This window comes from Polypterus senegalus, chromosome 10 (genome assembly GCF_016835505.1).
Source record: "Polypterus senegalus isolate Bchr_013 chromosome 10, ASM1683550v1, whole genome shotgun sequence".
Taxonomy (NCBI): Eukaryota; Metazoa; Chordata; class Cladistia; order Polypteriformes; family Polypteridae; genus Polypterus; species Polypterus senegalus.
In genome coordinates this window covers 113,411,909-113,430,969 of record NC_053163.1, presented here as the reverse complement: position 1 = coordinate 113,430,969, position 19,061 = coordinate 113,411,909, and the positions used below count along the sequence as shown (strand labels likewise).

Sequence of the window (19,061 nt, the reverse complement as noted above, 5' to 3'; positions counted from 1 at the left end):
AAAGCAATAGAAAACCAAACACTACGTATTTAATAAAGTCATGTTTAATCAGTGTGAGATAAACAGTCTTGACTGGGCTTTCCAAATCTGATATTCTTATTCATACAGAAGGAAAATCAAGAACTGAAAGTAGTATTTTTACAAAGAATAACCGTCGTGTTATCACATTACCTTAAGTAGGTATTTAATTTGTTCTATTTATTGCTGGACATTTGTGTTTTTTTTAGAATAATTACGTAGGTCGGCATAGGGGAGCAGTATTTAGTACAGCTATTTTCATTGCGCTTGCACACTCTTTCCCCTACCAGCATGTTTTCTCTGGGTATTGCAGTTTTTTTCTACATCCTAAAGATCCCATTTCATTTGCAAAACTTTTATTTTACCTAATGTGTTTTACAGATCACTATCGCAAAAGGATTTTTCGCATGCACATTAATAGTTGTAAAATAAACACAAATCAGGCTCAAAAAGGGCTGGATTACCATTCAAAAAATGCTTTAAATATCACTGCATTAGAGATAAACTAAGCCATCCATAACAACATATAATATATTAATTTGAAATCAGGTATTATTTTTTAAATTGTAAAATTTTAAACTTTTATAGGAAATGTTGGGTCCTTTATGCCATTATTTTGCTCACATGATAGGGATGCCTGTTCAGAACTCGGCATCAGAGTATAAAAAAAAATACATCTTCTCTTGTGCTCATCAGGCAGACCAGTTTCTGGAACCTGGTGTCGTCCTTTTAGTTGAGAGTGAATTGGCAAAGAGCAGAAAGGTAGGTGCAATTAGCAAGAGTCGCTGATCTTCCTCTGGGTCTTCAACTATGGAACTGTCAAGGAGTTCCCTACTATAACCTTATCTTGCAGTTTCATTTGTTCAGCTTTGCAAGGCATGAATGAATCATCATGCCCTTGATGCAGTATGCAATGCAGTGTAGCTCAAGATAATAACCTACATCTACACATTCTTTTTCCAAAACCACGTTTTCTATCACAGTGTCACTAGATTGAATTGATAGGACCTTATGCAGGGTAGGAACCAACCATGGATGGGCCAATACTCCATCCCAGGACAACCTTATTCTTACTTACACTTAACATGCACATTTTTGCAGTATGGCAGCAAATTTTAACACCCGGAAAAATCTATGCAATCATATGTACCACACTCTGTAACCTACTGATTTGTAATATATTAATTTGGAATTTAACCATTTCTTTTAGAGATTAATGTTGGGTTCTTATTACCTTAATTTTGCGACAGATGTGCCACTTCAGAACCCAGCATCATTGTGCTTAAAATCACACTTTCTGTTTCTAATGACTAATCTCTGAAATGTTAACATGATGGCATTAATATTCACCCATTGTTCAAGCCAACCTAGGTTTGTAAATGTTGTGCTCCTTGAGATGTATTGTATCGTCCAGCATTTTTATTTACACTAGTACACAAAAAGCACAAGGCACTTTTCAAAGCAAAGATGGATTTCAAACTAGTATAATAAGAAAATTGAAATGCACCATGGTATACAGGGGAATAAGGGAGAAGAATCTGCAGCCATTAAACTGGACTGTAAGACAGCTGAGTAAATATACAGAGATGCCAATTAACAGTACAAACACCATGGTAATGTCAGCATCATTGCAGTTAGTAGAGCAGAGTCAAAAAAAATTGGATTGGATTTTTGGACACAACAAGCTGCACTTGCTCTTTTTGAATGTCAGCATCTTTAAATATAAACATAGAGTACACATGAGAAGATCTGACCAACTTCATCTCACCTACAAACCTGTGATTGGCTGCAGCATCCCTCTTATTCAAGCCAGAAGTTCTTATGTGTGTTTGTGGGATTATTGTTTGTTTGTTACAATATTTACATTTTTTTTTCTTGAGCTTCTGTAAAATTGTAATTTCCTCTTGAGGGACAAATAAAGTCTAAATCTGTCTGTCTGTCTGTCATAAATGTAATAAAGATGGAGCAGATTAAAGACAGAGCAGAAGAGCTCTTTTTAGGAATAGTAGTTGGATCCTTACATACTGGTCTAAACAAGTCCCACAATTTAGGGGCCACAGTGATGAATATGTATTCACAAAAATCTGGAATGTATAAGATAGGAAATTATGAATGTATTTGTATATTTTTCTCTGTCTCAGTTAAGTAGCTTCTTTTGGTTCAATTTAAATTTCAGGAGAAAAAGAAGAAATTTGAGAAAGAAGGAGAAAGATTTTATTCACAATTGGACAAACACTTGCAGTTATCTTCTAAGAAGAAGGAAACCCACCTACTGGAGGTATCTTGAAAGTGTGAAAGTATTATCTGCTGAAAATGTATATAATACTGCCCTCTCCTGACCACTTAAAGTTATTTTTTGGAAAGGATAGGCTGGTGTCTGCTCTTCATTCTTTTCTTTAGTAATTGTTTCATAATATTGAATGCTGTGGTGAGCCATTTCTGGATCTACATATTATTTTGTGAAATCATTTTTTTCTTAATTTCAGGCAGATGTTCAACTAGACAAGGAGCGCCTCAATTTTTATGAAGCATCAGTGGAGTATGTATACCAGATTCAACAGGTGCAGGACAGAAAGAAGTTTGATGTTGTGGAGCCAGTAAGTGGATATCTATCATGAACTTGCTTAGTCCATTTTATGTATTGTTGAACTAAATGAAGGAGGTGGAGCAGACTTACATTTTTTTTTTTTATTACTGTTTAGGAAAGCAGACTTACAGTGTTTTTTATTACTGTTTAGGAAAGAAAAACGTTTTCCCTGAACACTGACAAACTCAGTTTGGAATTTAATAACTTTTGAAACATCCATCCATCCATTTTCCAACCCGCTGAATCCGAACACAGGGTCATGGGGGTCTGCTGGAGCCAATCCCAGCCAACACAGGGCACAAAGCAGGAACCAATCCCGGGCAGGGTGCCAGCCCACCGCAGGGCGTGCACACCCACACCCACACACACACACACCCAGCACACACTAGGGACAATTTGGAATCACCAGTGCACCTAACTGGCATGTCTTTGGACTGTGGGAGGAAACCGGAGTACCTGGAGAGAACATGCAAACTCCATGCAGGGAGGACCCGGGAAGCGAACCCAGGTCTCCAAACTGCAAGGCTGCAGCGCTACCCACTGCGCCACCATGCCACCCTCTGTTCAAACTAGTGGAAAATAAAAAAGCAAACTCTGAAAATGTCAGTAAGAATTACCAATTTAGAATCGCCAATCCACCTAATCTGCATGTCTTTGGACTGTGGGAGGAAACCGGAGTGCCCAGAGAAAACCCATGCAGACACGGGGAAAACATGCAAACTCCACACAGGGAGGACCCGGGAAGCGAACCCGAGTCACCTAACTGCGAGGCAGCAGCGGTACCCACTGCGCCACCATGCCGCCCCTTTTGAAACATACTCTTCATATTATGTTTACATTCATAAGTTGAATTTTTTTTTTTGCACTGACTGCTTCCTATTTGTGGTCATGACTAGAGCTTATCCTGGCACCAGAAGCAACAGTTTTGATACGCGCCATGAACAGAACACCACTTATACCTTCGGTCAAACAACAGACTGATTTAGAGTCACTATTCTAACACACTATCCATGGTCCATAAATGAAAAACAATGTACAACATATAAGTGGGTAATTTCACTCCCAACATGTATTTATTTGTTTCTAGAAAGTCTTTCTAGTGTCCTGTGTTATCATTAGTCTTTAAACACAGTTTAAACATCATTTGAAGTATGACATGAGAAAGTAAATATAGCAGGACCCTACTTGAGAGTAAGGAATTGTGCCCATTACAAAAGTTTGTCTCCACCCTGGTTGGCCAAGAGTAACATGATTTCCTATCTTCAGGTACTGGCTTTTCTTCACAGCTTGTTCACTCTGAACAATCTAACTGTAGAAATGAGCCAAGACTTCATGCCATACAAGCAACAGCTTCAGCTCAGCCTACAGAATGTGAGTATTGTCCTTGTCTTACTTGAATCTATGGTAGCAAAATGCCTAGGTGGCACATAGTTAGGGATATGATTTTTTGTATTAGGAGTTATTTGTTACAGGTATACAGATACATTTTACATCAGATTAATTTAGCAAACTGATTTTCTTTATTTGAATTAAAGAACTACTGGTTGGACCTTTGTTGCCCGTTATCTATGAAAGCTTTGTTTTGGGACCTGGGGTTTATAGAGAGGGTCTACATTGTTTTCAGTGCAGTGATTACACAGTAAAGGTTATTTTTCAGCATTAGTGATTGGGAACAGATAATTGTGTCTCTACATGTGTTTACTGGTTAGCAGCTTTAACCTAATTTCTGTTAAATTCTCTGCTAGGGCTCCTTTTGTGATATAATGTCAGATCTCACTACCTGTTGTTTTGTTAACTTTATGGACTAGCATATACTTCTCTTTTATATTTTTTGGGTGATCATGACATCTTTGTTGACATCACAATTATGTGAATGTAGTGATTCTTGCAGGACAAGCTTATACTCACTGCCGAATGTGAACATGTGTGGGCATAGTTGTATTCAGTATGAGTACTATACATTTGAGGATGACATTAAAACAGTCATTTTCAAATAATATACAGAGGGATGCAGGTATTCTGTGAGAACTCTATGAATATATTAGAGTGCCATCTTCAGGAGGTTTTTATTAAATTTCCAGTTAACGTTATTGCATTTTGCCTTGTTCACTGGTGCATTTGTTATTTTTGGTTTTAGTTGGGCGTGTTTTTTGTCTTTATGTTCTGGTGTCATTTGTGTGTTCTTGCAGTGTCCTTTTTAATCTCTATTGTACTGCATTGTGTTTTTTCTTTTTTTTAATACTTTGCTCAAAGGAGCTAGTGAATGGACTACTTGGATCTCAATTTGATGGATCAAAGCCTTATCAGCATATCATGCGTCCAACAAATCGTATAAATTAGATTTTCCAGTTGGGCTTTACATATAAAATATTTTTTGTGGTTAAAATGTCCTAATCTGTTAACCAGCATCTCTCAAAAAGTCTTATTAGACAACAGTCCATCAGTTAAGGCCTTTTTTGGAAGATGGTGGCTAACAGGTTAAGCCTTTTTGGTGAGTTATAAGTCTTGCAATCAGTTTAACCTCTTTTTTATGAGTGGAGAGTTTTCATTTTTAGTGAGCTGTGGTTTGTTTCTTATATATATTTCAGACACGAAACCGTTTTGAAAGCACACAAGAAGAGATGGAGGAGCTAATGAAGCGAATGAAAGACTCACCGCAGCTGTGCAAGATTCCAGGCCAACCAATAATTGAAGGATACCTCTACTCACAGGAAAAGTGTAAGCCTTAATTTGAAATGTGTTCTTTTTAAGCAGTTGGGTCTAGGGGCTTAATGATGGCAGTAGTATGGCATTTCTGAAAAGACTAGTTGTCCATATATCATTTTAGGTGGCAGGTATTTGAACATTCACATTTCAACATTTTTAAGCAGTTTTCAACAAATTGTTGGGTTTCAAATCTGACTTTACCTTTGTTCTTTAGGGGCACTGGGTGTGACCTGGGTAAAATATTACTGTAAATATGACAAGGACAACAAGCTACTCATTATGAATTCCACTGAACAGAAGACTACAGGGCGGACGGTAAGACACTGTGTATTGTGAGGTGAACCTGTCCAGGAAATTGATAGCTGGCTAATTCTGGCTTTTGTCTTCAATGCAGAGTACTATTGAGTTAAAGGTCAAGTCCTGCATTCGACGGAAAACTGATTCCATCGACAAGAGGTTCTGCTTTGATATTGAAGCATATGACAGGTTAGACACATTCCCTACTTTGTGTGCTAGACAACAGGTTCCTTGAGGATATTACTGAAAGCTAGGATCAGTTTAAATGACAGAAGATGTTGTTTCTTGTATATGATAATGATTATATTGCACACATGTAACATATACTAGTATATTTAGGTAATTAATTGCTTGGTTCAGGTACATTTGCCAGCAGAGAAAGTAAATATTCTGCAAGAAAGGTCTTCAATGGTGGTTATGAGCATGACATACGTATGCGTAAGGTGTGTCCATTTTTTCCACTTAACCTTGATCCAGGCCTACTGAAACTGGTAATTCTTACTGACATTTTCAGAGTTTGCTTTTTTATTTTCCACTAGTTTGAACAGAGGGTGGCATGGTGACACAATGGGTAGCGCGGCAGCCTTGCAGTTTGGAGACCTGGGTTCGCTTCCCGGGTCCTCCCTGCATGGAGTTTGCATGTTCTCTCCAGGTACTCCGGTTTCCTCCCACAGTCCAAAGACATGCCGATTAGGTGCATTGGTGATTCTAAATTATCCCTAGTGTGTGCTGGGTGTGTGTGTATGTGGATGTGCCCGCCCTGCGGTGGGCTGGCGCTCTGCCCGAGGTTTTCCTGCCTTGTGCCCTGTGTTGGCTGGGATTGGCTCCAGCAGACGCCTGTGACCTTGTCGTTAGGATATAGTGGGTTGGATAATGGATGGATGGATGGATGGATAGTTTGAGCAGTAATCACTGAAAATGAATAATTCTGAGCTTTAATCTGATCTGATCTTACACAGAATTCAGATGATTTTATAGGTGAATTCTGATTGGCGAACATGTATCCAGTTTCTTTTATAAAGACAGAATATGACTGGATGAAACTGGTGCTTGTCAGGTCTGCTACTTCAGTTTAGAAAATTAGAACAGTTTAGATGAGAACAGGCCATTCAGACCAACAAAACTCACCAGTCCTATCCATGCAATTTTTCCAAAGTCACATCAAGTCTAGCTTTGAAAGTCCATTAAATCCTACTGTCTGCCACACTACTTTTTATCTTATTCCATGTGTCTGTGGTTCTCTATGTAAAGAAAAACTTCCTAATGTTAGTGTGAATTTTACCCTTAACAAGTTTCCAACTGTGTCCCCTGTGTTCTTGATGAACTAATTTTAAAGTAACAGTCTTGATCAATCACTGCTCTGGTTCCCTTCCTAATTTTAAATCATGTCTCCTCTTATCTTCTTTTGCTTAAACTGAAAAGGCTCAGCTCTTTTAATCTTTCCTCATAATTCACCCCCTGTACCTCTGGAATCATCCTAGTAACTCTTCTGGACTTTTTCCAGTGCTGCTATGTCCTTTTTCTAGCCCAGAGACCAAAACTGCACACAGTACTCCACATGAGGCCTCAACAGTATGTTATAAAGGTTGAGCATAACCTCCTTGGACATGTACTCTCTACATCAAGGCGCTATATAACCTAACATTCTGTTAGCCTTCTTAATGGCTTGAACAGTCTGGTAGTTGATACTGTTGACTACACCCTACTTTCTAAATCCATCTCATAAGGTATACTTTCGATTTTTGACCTCCCATTGTAAACTCAGACCTAACATTTTTACTTCCTACATATAATACTTTACTTACATTAAATTTCATCTGCCACAAATCTGTCCACGCATGTATGCTGTCTAAGCCTCTCTGTAATGATTCAACAGATTATAGATTATCTGCCAGTCCACCTAGCTTGCATAACCTGCAAACATAACCAGCTTGGTACTTACATTCCTATCCAAATCATGCACATATATATATATATATATATATATATATATATATGTGTATATATATATATGTGTATATATATATATGTGTATATATATATATATATATATATATGTGTGTGTGTATGTATATATATATATATATATATATGTATGTATATATATATAAAATATAAAATATTGTGACATGTGTAGAGGGCATGGCAGCCATTCAACCTGACACAGGAGGCACTTATAAAAAAGCACAAATGCTTTTTATTTTTCTTCACGATATGGGAATTGCCTTCTCTGTTTCCCACATGCACATCACAGTCCTACTAAGCACAAACACAATACTTTTTTCTTTTCTTCTCTCTCTTTTCTTATTCTCCTCCACTCCTTCTTGGCAATCTTTGTCTCCCTCCTCCCGAGTAGTGTTTGCTGGTACCTTTTATAACACCCCTGGAAATGCTTCAGGTGCTTGAAGATGTATTTCCGGCAGCATATCTGGGTGTGGCGGAAGAACTGACAATAAGGACTCTGCGGTTGCTGTAGCACACCCTGGCGGCACCCACGAATCCCAACAGGGCTGCACCAAACTCCAACTCCTATGGAGTCCTGCGGGAGTCCTAGGCACCGCTGCAACCCAGGGGGTCTGCCATCTAGCACTCCGGGGGAGGTAAAGGCCCCAGCTGGCCGCCACAATATAGTAATAAGGAGAGCAGGAGACTCAAAAAGGTTTGGGGATGACCACCACCATATACTAAAAAAGCAGAAAAAAAAGTGTTGTTACAAGCGGAGTTCAAAACAGAACTGAGTATAGAGAGTAAAACAGACATCTGTATGGCAGATGCAGGAAGGGGATGGATCAGGATGGCTAGAAGAAGAAGTGATGTCTTTGGTAGGCAGGTACTGAGGAGGAAGATGTCATTAGGGATGGACGGAAGTGATGTCATTTGAGGGAGGGTTGGTGGCGAAGTCACTGTTTGGCTGGTCCTTCTGTTGGTCTGCAGAGGCACAGAAAAAAGAGAGGATCAGATGACAGTGCCAACCCCCGGTCCGGCAGAGAAATAGCATCATTTGAGCTTGTCAACCTTCTCCCAAGCGCACATGTGTAAAAAGATGTGTGTATAAATATATAATTTGCAGCTGGAGATCCACAAAGGGAGAAAAGGAATCACGTATCATAAAGGGCCTTCATTAGAGGATCTAGACTTACAAGAATCAAATGCAATATATAGCAAAAATTACATAGTGGGGGGTGGGGGGTATTGGTTGTAAAGTTTTATTTATTATTAACATGTTCTTCTTAAGTTTGCATATGCTGGATTTATGTCCAAAGGTCTGTTGATGGCGTTCTCATTTGAGAGCCAAGATTCGGCCAGTTCTCTGGCACTTTTAGTACTGGCCTTAAATCTTACTTGTACATTGTCCCAGTTAAATGTATGTCCTGTTGACTGGGACAGTGTACAAGTAAAACTTTTAATACTTTATGATACATGATTCATTTTCTCCCTTTGTGGATCTCTAGCTGCAAATATGCAAACCATTTCACAGACCTTCTCTTCTATATATATATATATATATATATATATATATATATATATATATATATATATATATATATATAAACTGCTCAAAAATTAAAGGAACACTTTGAAAACACATCAGATCTAAATGGTAAAAAGAAATCCTCCTGGATATCTATACTGATATAGACTGGGTAATGTGTTAGGAACGAAAAGATGCCACATCGTTTGATGGAAATGAAAATGATCAACCTACAGAGCCCTGAATTTAAAGACGCCCAAAAATCAGAGTGAAAAATTATGTGGCAGGCTAGTCCATTTTGCCAAAATTTAATTGCAGCAACTCAAAATTGTACGCAGCACTTTGTATGGCCCCTGTGTTCTTGTATACATGCCTGACAACATCGGTGCATGCTTCTAATGAGATGACAGATGGTGTTGTGGGGATCTCCTCCCAGATCTGGACCAGGGCATCACTGAGCTCCTGGACAGTCTGAGGTGCAACCTGGTGGCATTGGATGGACCAAAACATAATGTCCCAGAGGTGTTGGATTTAGGTCAGGAAAGTGTGGTGGCCAGTCAATGGTATCAATTCCTTCATCCTCCAGGAACTGCCTGCATACTCTCACCACATGAGGCCAGGAATTGTCGTGCACCAAGAGCCACTGTACCAGCATAGGGTCTGACAATGGGTCCAAGGATTTCATCCTGATACCTAATGGCAGCCAAGGTGCCTTTGTCAAGCCTGTAGCGGTCTGTGTGACCCTCCATGGATATGCCTCCCCAGACAATCATTAACCCACCACCAAACTGCTCATGCTGAATGATGTTACAGGCAGCATAATGTTCTCCATGGCTTCTCCAGACCCTTTCACTTCTGTCACGTGCTCAGGGTGAACCTGCTCTCATCTGTAAAAAGCACAGGGCACCAGTGGTGCATCTGCCAATTCTGGTATTCTATGGCGAATGCCAATCGAGCTGCATGCTGCTGGGCAGTGAGCTCAGGGCCCATTAGAGGACATGGGGCCCTTGGGTCACCCTCATTAAGTCTTTCTGGTTGTTTGGTCAGAGATATTCACACCAGTGGCCTGCTGGAGGTCATTTTGTAGGGCTCTGGCAGTGCTCATCCTGTTCCTCCTTGCCCAAAGGAGCAGATACTGGTCCTGCTGATGGGTTATGGACCTTCTATGGCCCTCTCCAGCTCTCCTAGAGTAACTGCTTGTCTCCTAGAATCTCCTCCATGCCCTTGAGACTGTGCAGGGAGACACAGCAAACCTTCTGGCAATGACACGTATTGATGTGCCATCCTGGAGAAGTTGGACTACCTGTGCAACCTCTCTAGGGTCCAGGTATCGCCTCATGCTACCAGTAGTGACACTGACTGTAGCCAAATGCAAAACTAGTGAAGAAACAGTCAGAAAAGATGAGGAGGGAAAAATGTCAGTGGCCTTCACCTGTTAAACCATTCCTGTTTTGGGGGTCATCTCATTGTTGCCCCTCTAGTGCATCTGTTGTTAATTTCATTAACACCACAGCAGCTGAAACTGATTAACAACCCCCTCTGCTACTTAACTGACCAGATTAATATCCCTTAAGTTTCATTGATAATATATATATATATATATATATATATATATATATATATATATATATATACGTATGTGTGATGTGTGTTAAAAATAGCACTGACTCAAGTGAAACACCATTCTTAACACCATTAAGAATTATGTTATGGGTTATTTTTATTAATCATTTAGTTTGTTGGGTAGCATATCAGCAAGGCACTGAAAGGGGAAAATTTACATAACCAACTTATTACAATAATCAAAGTTTGTAATCTGTACTAGTGTAACAGTAAAAGTTTCTGTTGTGACCTATACTATAGTGTTAGAAAAGTCAACAGAAAATGGATTACATGCCAATATTAAGTTCTCCCGGAGAAGAGGATGTTAGATTCCATATATGGAGTGATGTAGGAGAGCTGATTACATTAGATGTTGAAGATAGGCACTGGGGAGAAATGATAGCTGTAACCTCTAATATTTCAAAATAAGGAGAGGTAAAGACATTAGAGACAAATGGGAAAGAGAACTTGGAGAGGGATAGGTACTTACAAATAGATATGAGGACTACAGGTTCTAAAACATTTTAACCATAGGCGAAGGACATACAGAGAAAGTGTCCAGTGCTCAAAGACACATATGGTTTGATGATATTTTTTATTATATAAAGATTTAGAAGTACAAGGTGAAAGGATTGATTAGAAATGAGTGCTGCCTTGTATCCACTCACAAAAAGAATTCCCATTGACCTTCCCTTTTCCTTTTCAGGCCTGGGACTATTACCTTACAGGCACTCTCAGAATCGAACAGACGGCTGTGGATAGAGGCAATGGATGGCAAAGAGCCTGTAAGTCTGCACATACCTTGTAATTCTTTTTCGTCCCGCTAATTTGTGCATGTGCTGCCCTCTGCTGGAATTTTTGCATATTTGCATAATTTACTTGTTCACCTTCTTAGAGTTATTAACTGTACATATTGTTTTACTGAAACCAGTGTTTGAATGGTATATTATTAAGCATCTCCTGCAATGTATTTATCTGAAACAAATAAAGCTTATTAAAAGTTTAAAGTTTTTATAAATATTATAAAAACAACAACACCAAAAAAAAGTTAATTTAGTCCTGCTTGAGTTGTATACTCCTAGGTATATAGGTAAGTAAGTTCCCTAGCCAGTTTCTTGCTTTGCCCCTAAACTACAAAGCATGTATTTACCTATATTCAATAATATGTCCAGTAATACACTGATAGCTTCAAATAGAAGTGTGTGTCAGTAGCTTTAAATACAATGTACCTACGTACAGTAGTGTTATTTTATGGGTGGTTCAGGCTCTGTGCACAAGGTGGAGACATACCACCTTATAAAAGTCCAGTATAGCCAGAGTTACAGAAGAGTGCTGTTTCACAATATTCACAGTGAGCCAAACAAGGAAAGGCATGCAGTAAGTGAGACAGAGCAATGGTACAAAAAGTGCACATGTCTTGACTTTGCACCATTGTGAGAGTATGGAAGGTGTACATCTCCCTCCTTCTTCATGTCACAATTCTTCCGGACATGAGACAGACTGAGACTACAAGAGGACCTCATGCTGCTCTTGGAGTGATCTTTGTTGGTCGACCAGTCCTGGGGAGGGTAACAATGGTCTTGAATTTCCTCCATTTGTACACAATCTGTCTGACTGTGGATTGGTGGAGTCCAAACTCTTTAGAGATGGTTTTGTAACCTTTTCCACCCTGATGAGCATCAACAACTCTTTTTCTGAGGTCCTCGGAAATCTCCTTTGTTCGTGCCGTGATACACTTCCACAAACATGTGTTGTGAAGAGCAGACTTTGATAGATCCTTGTTCTTTAAATAACACAGGGTGCCCACTCACACCTGATTGTCATCCCATTAATTGAAAACACCTGACTCGAATTTCATCTTCAAACTAACTGCTAATCCTAGAGGTTCACATACTTTTGCCACTCACAAATATGTAATATTCAATAATTTTCCTTAATAAATAAATGACCAAGTATAATATTTTTGTCTCATTTGTTTAACTGGTTTCTCTTTATCTACTTTTAGGACTTGAGTGAAACTCTGATGATGTTTTAGGTCATATTTATGCAGAAATATAGAAAATTTTAAAGGGTTCACAAACTTTCAAGCACAACTGTATGTCATGGTGATTCCTACACTATCTTTCACTATAGTGAGTACAACAGAGCAAGAGTATGGGAGGAGCACATTTTCCTTTTTCTCGCTCCATGGCACATTGCTATAAGTCTTACAGAACAAGAGTGAAAGAAGAGTTCATCTATTTCCTTTTTGGGTCATTCCAGGAAAAAATAACATTGTGTTAATTTTAACTTTTGCATTGTGTTCCTTCTTTTCTAGTATTTTATTCACCAGTCTGAGTAGTCTGAATGCTACTGTTACTGAAATCTGAAGGTCTCCTTTAGTCATCTCCATTAGGCGTGATCAGCATTTACCTTGTAGGATAGGGTCAGGCGCTTGTCCGTTTGTCTTAGGCCTTGTTCTCACCGGCGTTAAGTTTTTGGATAAACGAACTAGACGTTTATGTTGCATTTTGTGGTGGCGATCGATTGACTTCTACACCGGCGTTCGTTTGTCTCTGTCTAACGCCAGCCTGCAGCCCAAATTGTAGTTTGTGTGTTAACCTGTGGAGGCAGTGTCGGGAACTGGATATGAAAGCCCTTGTCGTTTTATTGGAGGTGCCTCCTTCCAATATGGACCATTTTGCTATGTTAGATATTAATCTTCTTGTTTTAAAAACACTCGTAATACGGCGACGTAGGGAGAGAAAAAATCGCCGCCGCTACTGGGTTCATCCTCTGACTGCACAACGTCGGGTTAAAGGAAGTTTTTTTGTGCTTTATGAAGAAATGCGAAAATTTCCGCGCAAGTTTTTTAATTACTGTCGAATGTCGGTTTCCACTTTTGATTGTCTGCTGCAGCTGGTGCAATGCCACATTGCACGCCGATCAACCAACATGCGACTTGGTGTTAGCCCCGAAGAGAGACTACTTGTCACTTTGAGGTAAGGAAACAGTAGTCGAGTGTGCGCTTACACCGGTGTTATGCACTGAAATGCCCCCCCCGTCTTCCTCCAAAGTGTAAAATAAACGCGCAGATAACGAACTAGAAGCGGTTTCCTTGCGTTCGTTGGGTTTTGAACGCCAAGAAAAAGCTGCATGCAACGTTTTTTTGATGCCGTATAAACGCGCAGCCGGACAAACGCACGTCACCAAAGCCCGTGTGAACACTCTCATTGACTCCTACGTGTAGAAAACACTCGGCCCTTGATCCGCGCTCACCGGACGCTACGAACGCAAAAAAACCGCTCGATTTTAACGCCCGTGTGAACAAGGCCTTAAAGTAACAAAATAATGTGTATTCTTCTGCTCATGCCTCTTTCTAATAAACTTATTGTATTGTTTTACTTTCTGTTTCAGATTTACCATTCTCCCATTGCGAAGCAGGCAGAAAGTAAGTAAAAATGTGTAAATTCAATTCAGATACAAAATTCTGCCTATCCAAGCTAGTTATCATCCTGTTTTCCTGGGCTACAGAACAGAAAACCTCAGGAAGTATGGTTTTAGTAAATCCTGATTGTTATACTAACTTTCACACTAAGAACCATAAACCGTATTTATATGTGTATGTGACTTAGTGAGTTTTATACTTACAGTGTATATACTTCCACCACTTTCATGTTCTTCCCTACTTCCATGATTTAGCTTTGAAGAAGAACATGTTGCAGATGACTTGCTGATTTCAGCTAAGAAATGCTAAAACAACTGTTAGCACCAGAGCACCACCTGCTTATCACGAGTTGCTTGCCACACTAGGAACATATTGGCATGTGCTTATTAGCATTTATCTAAAAAGTAGAGGAAAGTGTGGTATACTGTAGTTTCTAATCCTCTGGTTATAAATGCTCTTTCTTTATTTGTTAACAGTGGAACTTAATGAAGTTGGCTTCAGGTTTGTCAGAAAATGCACCAATGCTGTTGAGACCAAAGGTGAGATAGCAGAACCAAACACCTTGTACTGTATGTTGTATAATACTTTTCATTGTGAGCACGCTCAAAAGATGCAATGGCAGATGGGCATACAAGACCACTGATGCAACATCTCACACTTCGCCCTCCCTGCACAGTAGATACAACCTAGGGGTTCTAAACAAAATAGTTTCCCTGAACTTCTCTTCATCTCATTCAAACCGGAAAAAAAATACAATATTTGCATGACTTAACGGTCAGGTGAATTTGGAAAATGTTTTGAATGTTGGTGTATTTTTAATTTTTGTTTAATTGCTTCTTAAAACATAAAGATATCATAGATTTGCATGAAGTATTTTTGTAACATATTCAAAACGTAATTGTGATAATAAAATGTAATTACATGTATTAGTGCAGTGCATAAACTCCATATTTTATTTGCATTATATAATAGTAAGTATTTAAAAACCAACCCAAATACCCTTGTGATGGCTGAACCAGCTTTCACAGACACAAGAATCCAGATGATTTGGACAATTGCATTGGTCGGTGTACTATTGTTAGTTGTGAACTGCAAAGGTTTTTTGGCTAATTGCAGTCCATATTTCTTAAATATAACATTTTTGAAAGAGATACAAGATGGAGGATTAATGTCTGATGTAATGGTGCATTCCTGGCTGCGTCTGCAACTCTGTCACCATTTACTTGTAACTTGTATTGGGGATTTATTTTTCTGTCAGGTGTGGCTCTCAGACATATACAAGAAGAAATATGGTAGTTGCTAGTACATTTGGAAGGATAACGTTATCAGTAAGTGCGCTGATTCATTTTATAGGGTAGTTTTTGAAATAGTAGTTTTTGAATACAGGTGGCTGAAATGAGTTTCCTCCGCAGAGTGTCTGGGGTTTCCCTTAAAGATAGGGTGAGAAGCTCAGTCATCCTGGAGGGGCTCAGAGTAGAGCCGCTGCTCCTCCGCATCAAGAGGAGTCAGATGAGGTGGCTCGGGCATCTGATCAGGATGCCTCCTGGACGCCTCCCTGGCGAGGTGTTCCGGGCACGTCCAACCGGGAGGAGGCCCCAGGGAAGACCCAGGACACGCTGGAGGAACTATGTCTCCCGGATGGCCAGGGAACGCCTCGGGATACCCCTGGAAGAGCAAGAAGAAGTGGCCGAGGAGAGGGAAGTCTGGGCATCTCTGCTCAAGCTGCTGCCCCCGTGACCCGACATCGGATAAGTAGAAGAGGATGGATGGGTGGATGGTTTTTGAAATTTCAGAAATTTGCTCTATTTGGAATACTTGAGTGTAAATGTTTGTGACAAATTTCCTTGAGTAAAGAAATCCGTCCACTGGGAGCTAAGCTGTTTTATGTGACAGAACCACAATAAGAAAATGTCAACACACCTACTTGTGTACACACTTGTATCTAGGTCTGGCATATATCTATCTTTCTGTTGGATACTGCGTGTTTCATACTAATTGTCCCTGTTTGTAATCTTGATGTGTGTCCATGGGTACCTACAAGCACATATTGTTTTTTGCAAATGTTCCATAGGCATTTGTGTTGAATTTCTTGGGCTTACATAGTGGAAGGAAGCACCCATGTGGTGTCAGGTTCAGGTTTTTGTCTACTTTAAAAAATGTTTGCATGATACATATTTAATGAGTATTTATGTATTCTAGTCTGTTTCTGTCTCCCTATATGTGGATCCCTGATTTTCTGTGTAGATAAGTGTGTGGTTACCTGACTTCATGAATATAAAAAAGTGTATTTTAATGTGTTGTCTTTTGTGAGGGATGGCCGGGAACCTTGCCCAGCCAGGACACCCTCAGCCTTGAAGCACAAGTAGAGACAACATACACAGGGCATTATCTTCACCGGATCGCTACATGGCAGCACCCCGGATTCCCACAGGACATACATAAGGCATTGTTCCCTCTGGATCGATGGACAGCAGCCCCCTGGATTCCCACAGTACATCATGGGAACTGGAGTTCTTTGGTTCAGTCCTGTTGGGTTCCGTGTGCGCTGTCAGGGGGTACAGAGAGAACTTCCAGTGTTGATGGTTGGCTCGCCAGTTCTCTCTGTGCCCTTTGGCAGCGGACACGGAAGCCAGCAGGACTTAACCAAAGAACTCCAATTCTCGTGATGTCCTGGGGGGACTGCTATTTATCGATCCTTGACAATACCCTGTGTATGCTGTCTCCCCCAGTCTTGAGATTAAGGGCATCCCAGCCAGGCAAGGTTCCTGGCCATCCCTCACACTGTCTATAAGGGCACGTATTTACTCATACGTTTATGTGCCTATGTAGCTACCATTTTCTTGTTTGTTTGTGTGCTATCTTTAACCCAGGAATATAATTTATGTGCGCATCCTTACAAAATTATTCATTGTGTACCTGTCAGTGTACCGTATGTGTGCATTCATTTTCTGCTACCCCTGTGTATAGGATACAGTCCTTACTGCAACTGGTGTGAAAATGTAGAGCATATGGCAGGGTTTTTTTGCACAGCTGCTCATCACAACCTTTGTTGTGCACAGACATCCTTGCTTTCTGTTTTTTTGGGACTACTTGTTCACACCAAGGATTCCTCTGATAGTCTCAAGGGCAGGGTCCCGTCTTTGCTGGTATTCGTGCAAGCGCTTCGTGGTTTCTGGCAGTTTTGTGCCTCTTAACTTAGCAGAGGATGGAAGTGGCTTTTAGGTGGCAAGACGCCAGCCCCACCCACTCCATTTAATCCAGAAATCCATCCCTGGTGCTGCTGTTCAGTCTCTTGGTTCATTTCTTTGGTTTGTTGTCATGCTATCTTTTGCCTGCCAGAACCCATCTTTATCCAGCAGAGGGCAGCATTATTTGCGGTCACTGAATGAAGGCCATTGTCCACTCTGGAGTTTCAGATATTAACGAAAAGATGTGGCTCACGGTTTATGTGATCCACCCCCCTAAACACAAGGTTGGATCTGACGTTGGGCAGCTGCAGATTAAAGCCGACCTTTTCACACTCCACAATTAAAGAAAATAGAAACAGGTCAGCCTGACAAGAGCCGTGGCTTAATTTTTTTTCAACACATTTATAACAGACTGTCAGAAAGGTCAGTTTGACCTCGTTTGGCTGCAGTCTGGCACAGCTTTCAAAATATCTTGGCCTTGACCTGCTGGCCAAATGTGGCAGACAGATGGGATATTCATGATTTGTTTTTGGGAAAATGTTGGCTAAGATTGACTTGATCTCTAGTGGAGAGGAATTCTGGAGTTGCCTGTGATGAGCTCCTCATCCAGGCTGCCAGATTTAGCATGGTACCTGCTTGTTCAGGACTCACCATGCAAAAAACAAAAGGCCAGCAGCTCTGAAGGTCTCTTTAGTGGGCACTATATCCTCTCAGCTCTTTGCTGGTTAAATCTGTGACTCTTAAAGACCATAATGATAAAAATAAAACTGGAAATGCGTTTGATTCCCATAAATTTGCTTGGGCCCCCTGCCAAGCCTCTTTAGTGTCTTCCCTGATTAGCATGTAATCATCAAAGCTCTGCTGATTTATTTGTATTTTGCTTCAATCTAAATGATAGTTATTGTGCATCTGGATATGTTTCTGCTTGCTGTTCTGGAAAATTCATGACAAATCCAGTTGTGCCATTTTTGGAGTTTTGTGAAAACTCGCATTGATGTCTGTGCATGTACTATATTTTCTTTTGTATTTTTTCTGCCTCCTTTTGTGGGTGTCTGTTTTGACTGCTTATCATTTGTGTCTGTAATTTTCTCAAATGCACAAGAATGAATGTGTGTCAGATTGCCTATTTATTGTGTGTGTATGTGACTCTGTGTGATTGCATGTCTTCAATGTGTTTCTGATTTAGAGAAGCTACATTGAGTATTCTTTTTATGTATTTTCAGTCATTATATTTGTACGAGAATGATTTTGTTTACTGCTAGTAGGTCTGTGCATTTTCTTTTCCCGTAGACATGCATGTGTTTGTGTGAGTGTGTCTTAAATTGTGAATGTGTGTGATTGCATGCAGATGCCTTCAATTTTTAGTCATTCCTGCATGTATCATGTGTGTCTAAAGGATACATCTGAAAGCATACGCATGCTCATGTGTGCATTCGCTGAATATTGATACATCTCTTTGTGCATTATACACCTTTATATTTGTGTGTTAGTACATGTGATGTGTGGTTGGTTATTGCTTAAGTTTCCTTCTCATTTTTCTTTGTTTACATTTTTTGTCTTAATATATTTTAACATGCACGTGTTGTAAGTCTATGGCTGTTTGTAAATGTGAGTTGACATGCGCATAATCCCTTGTCTGCTCATGTGTATGTATGCATGCTGTATGAGCTGATGGTGCTTTGGCCTGCTTATGTACCCTTCTGCTCACATGCTATGTATGCATTTGTCTGGAAGCTGGATGCTGCTGGAAGTGACCACATCAGC

General features: G+C 40.0%; 1 protein-coding gene across 2 annotated transcripts in view; it reads left to right on the top strand.

Moving 5' to 3' along the window:
- ophn1 (oligophrenin 1) overlaps positions 1 to 19,061 on the top strand; it is a 193,240-nt gene that overhangs the window by 92,765 nt on the left and 81,414 nt on the right. For both annotated transcript variants that reach the window (XM_039766355.1, XM_039766356.1), the window contains exons 5-13: positions 2,195 to 2,296; positions 2,505 to 2,615; positions 3,872 to 3,976; positions 5,194 to 5,323; positions 5,526 to 5,626; positions 5,706 to 5,797; positions 11,389 to 11,467; positions 14,079 to 14,112; positions 14,586 to 14,648. In XM_039766355.1, coding sequence (XP_039622289.1) covers positions 2,195 to 2,296; positions 2,505 to 2,615; positions 3,872 to 3,976; positions 5,194 to 5,323; positions 5,526 to 5,626; positions 5,706 to 5,797; positions 11,389 to 11,467; positions 14,079 to 14,112; positions 14,586 to 14,648 — 817 coding nt within the window. The remainder of the gene's footprint in view (positions 1 to 2,194; positions 2,297 to 2,504; positions 2,616 to 3,871; positions 3,977 to 5,193; positions 5,324 to 5,525; positions 5,627 to 5,705; positions 5,798 to 11,388; positions 11,468 to 14,078; positions 14,113 to 14,585; positions 14,649 to 19,061) is intronic.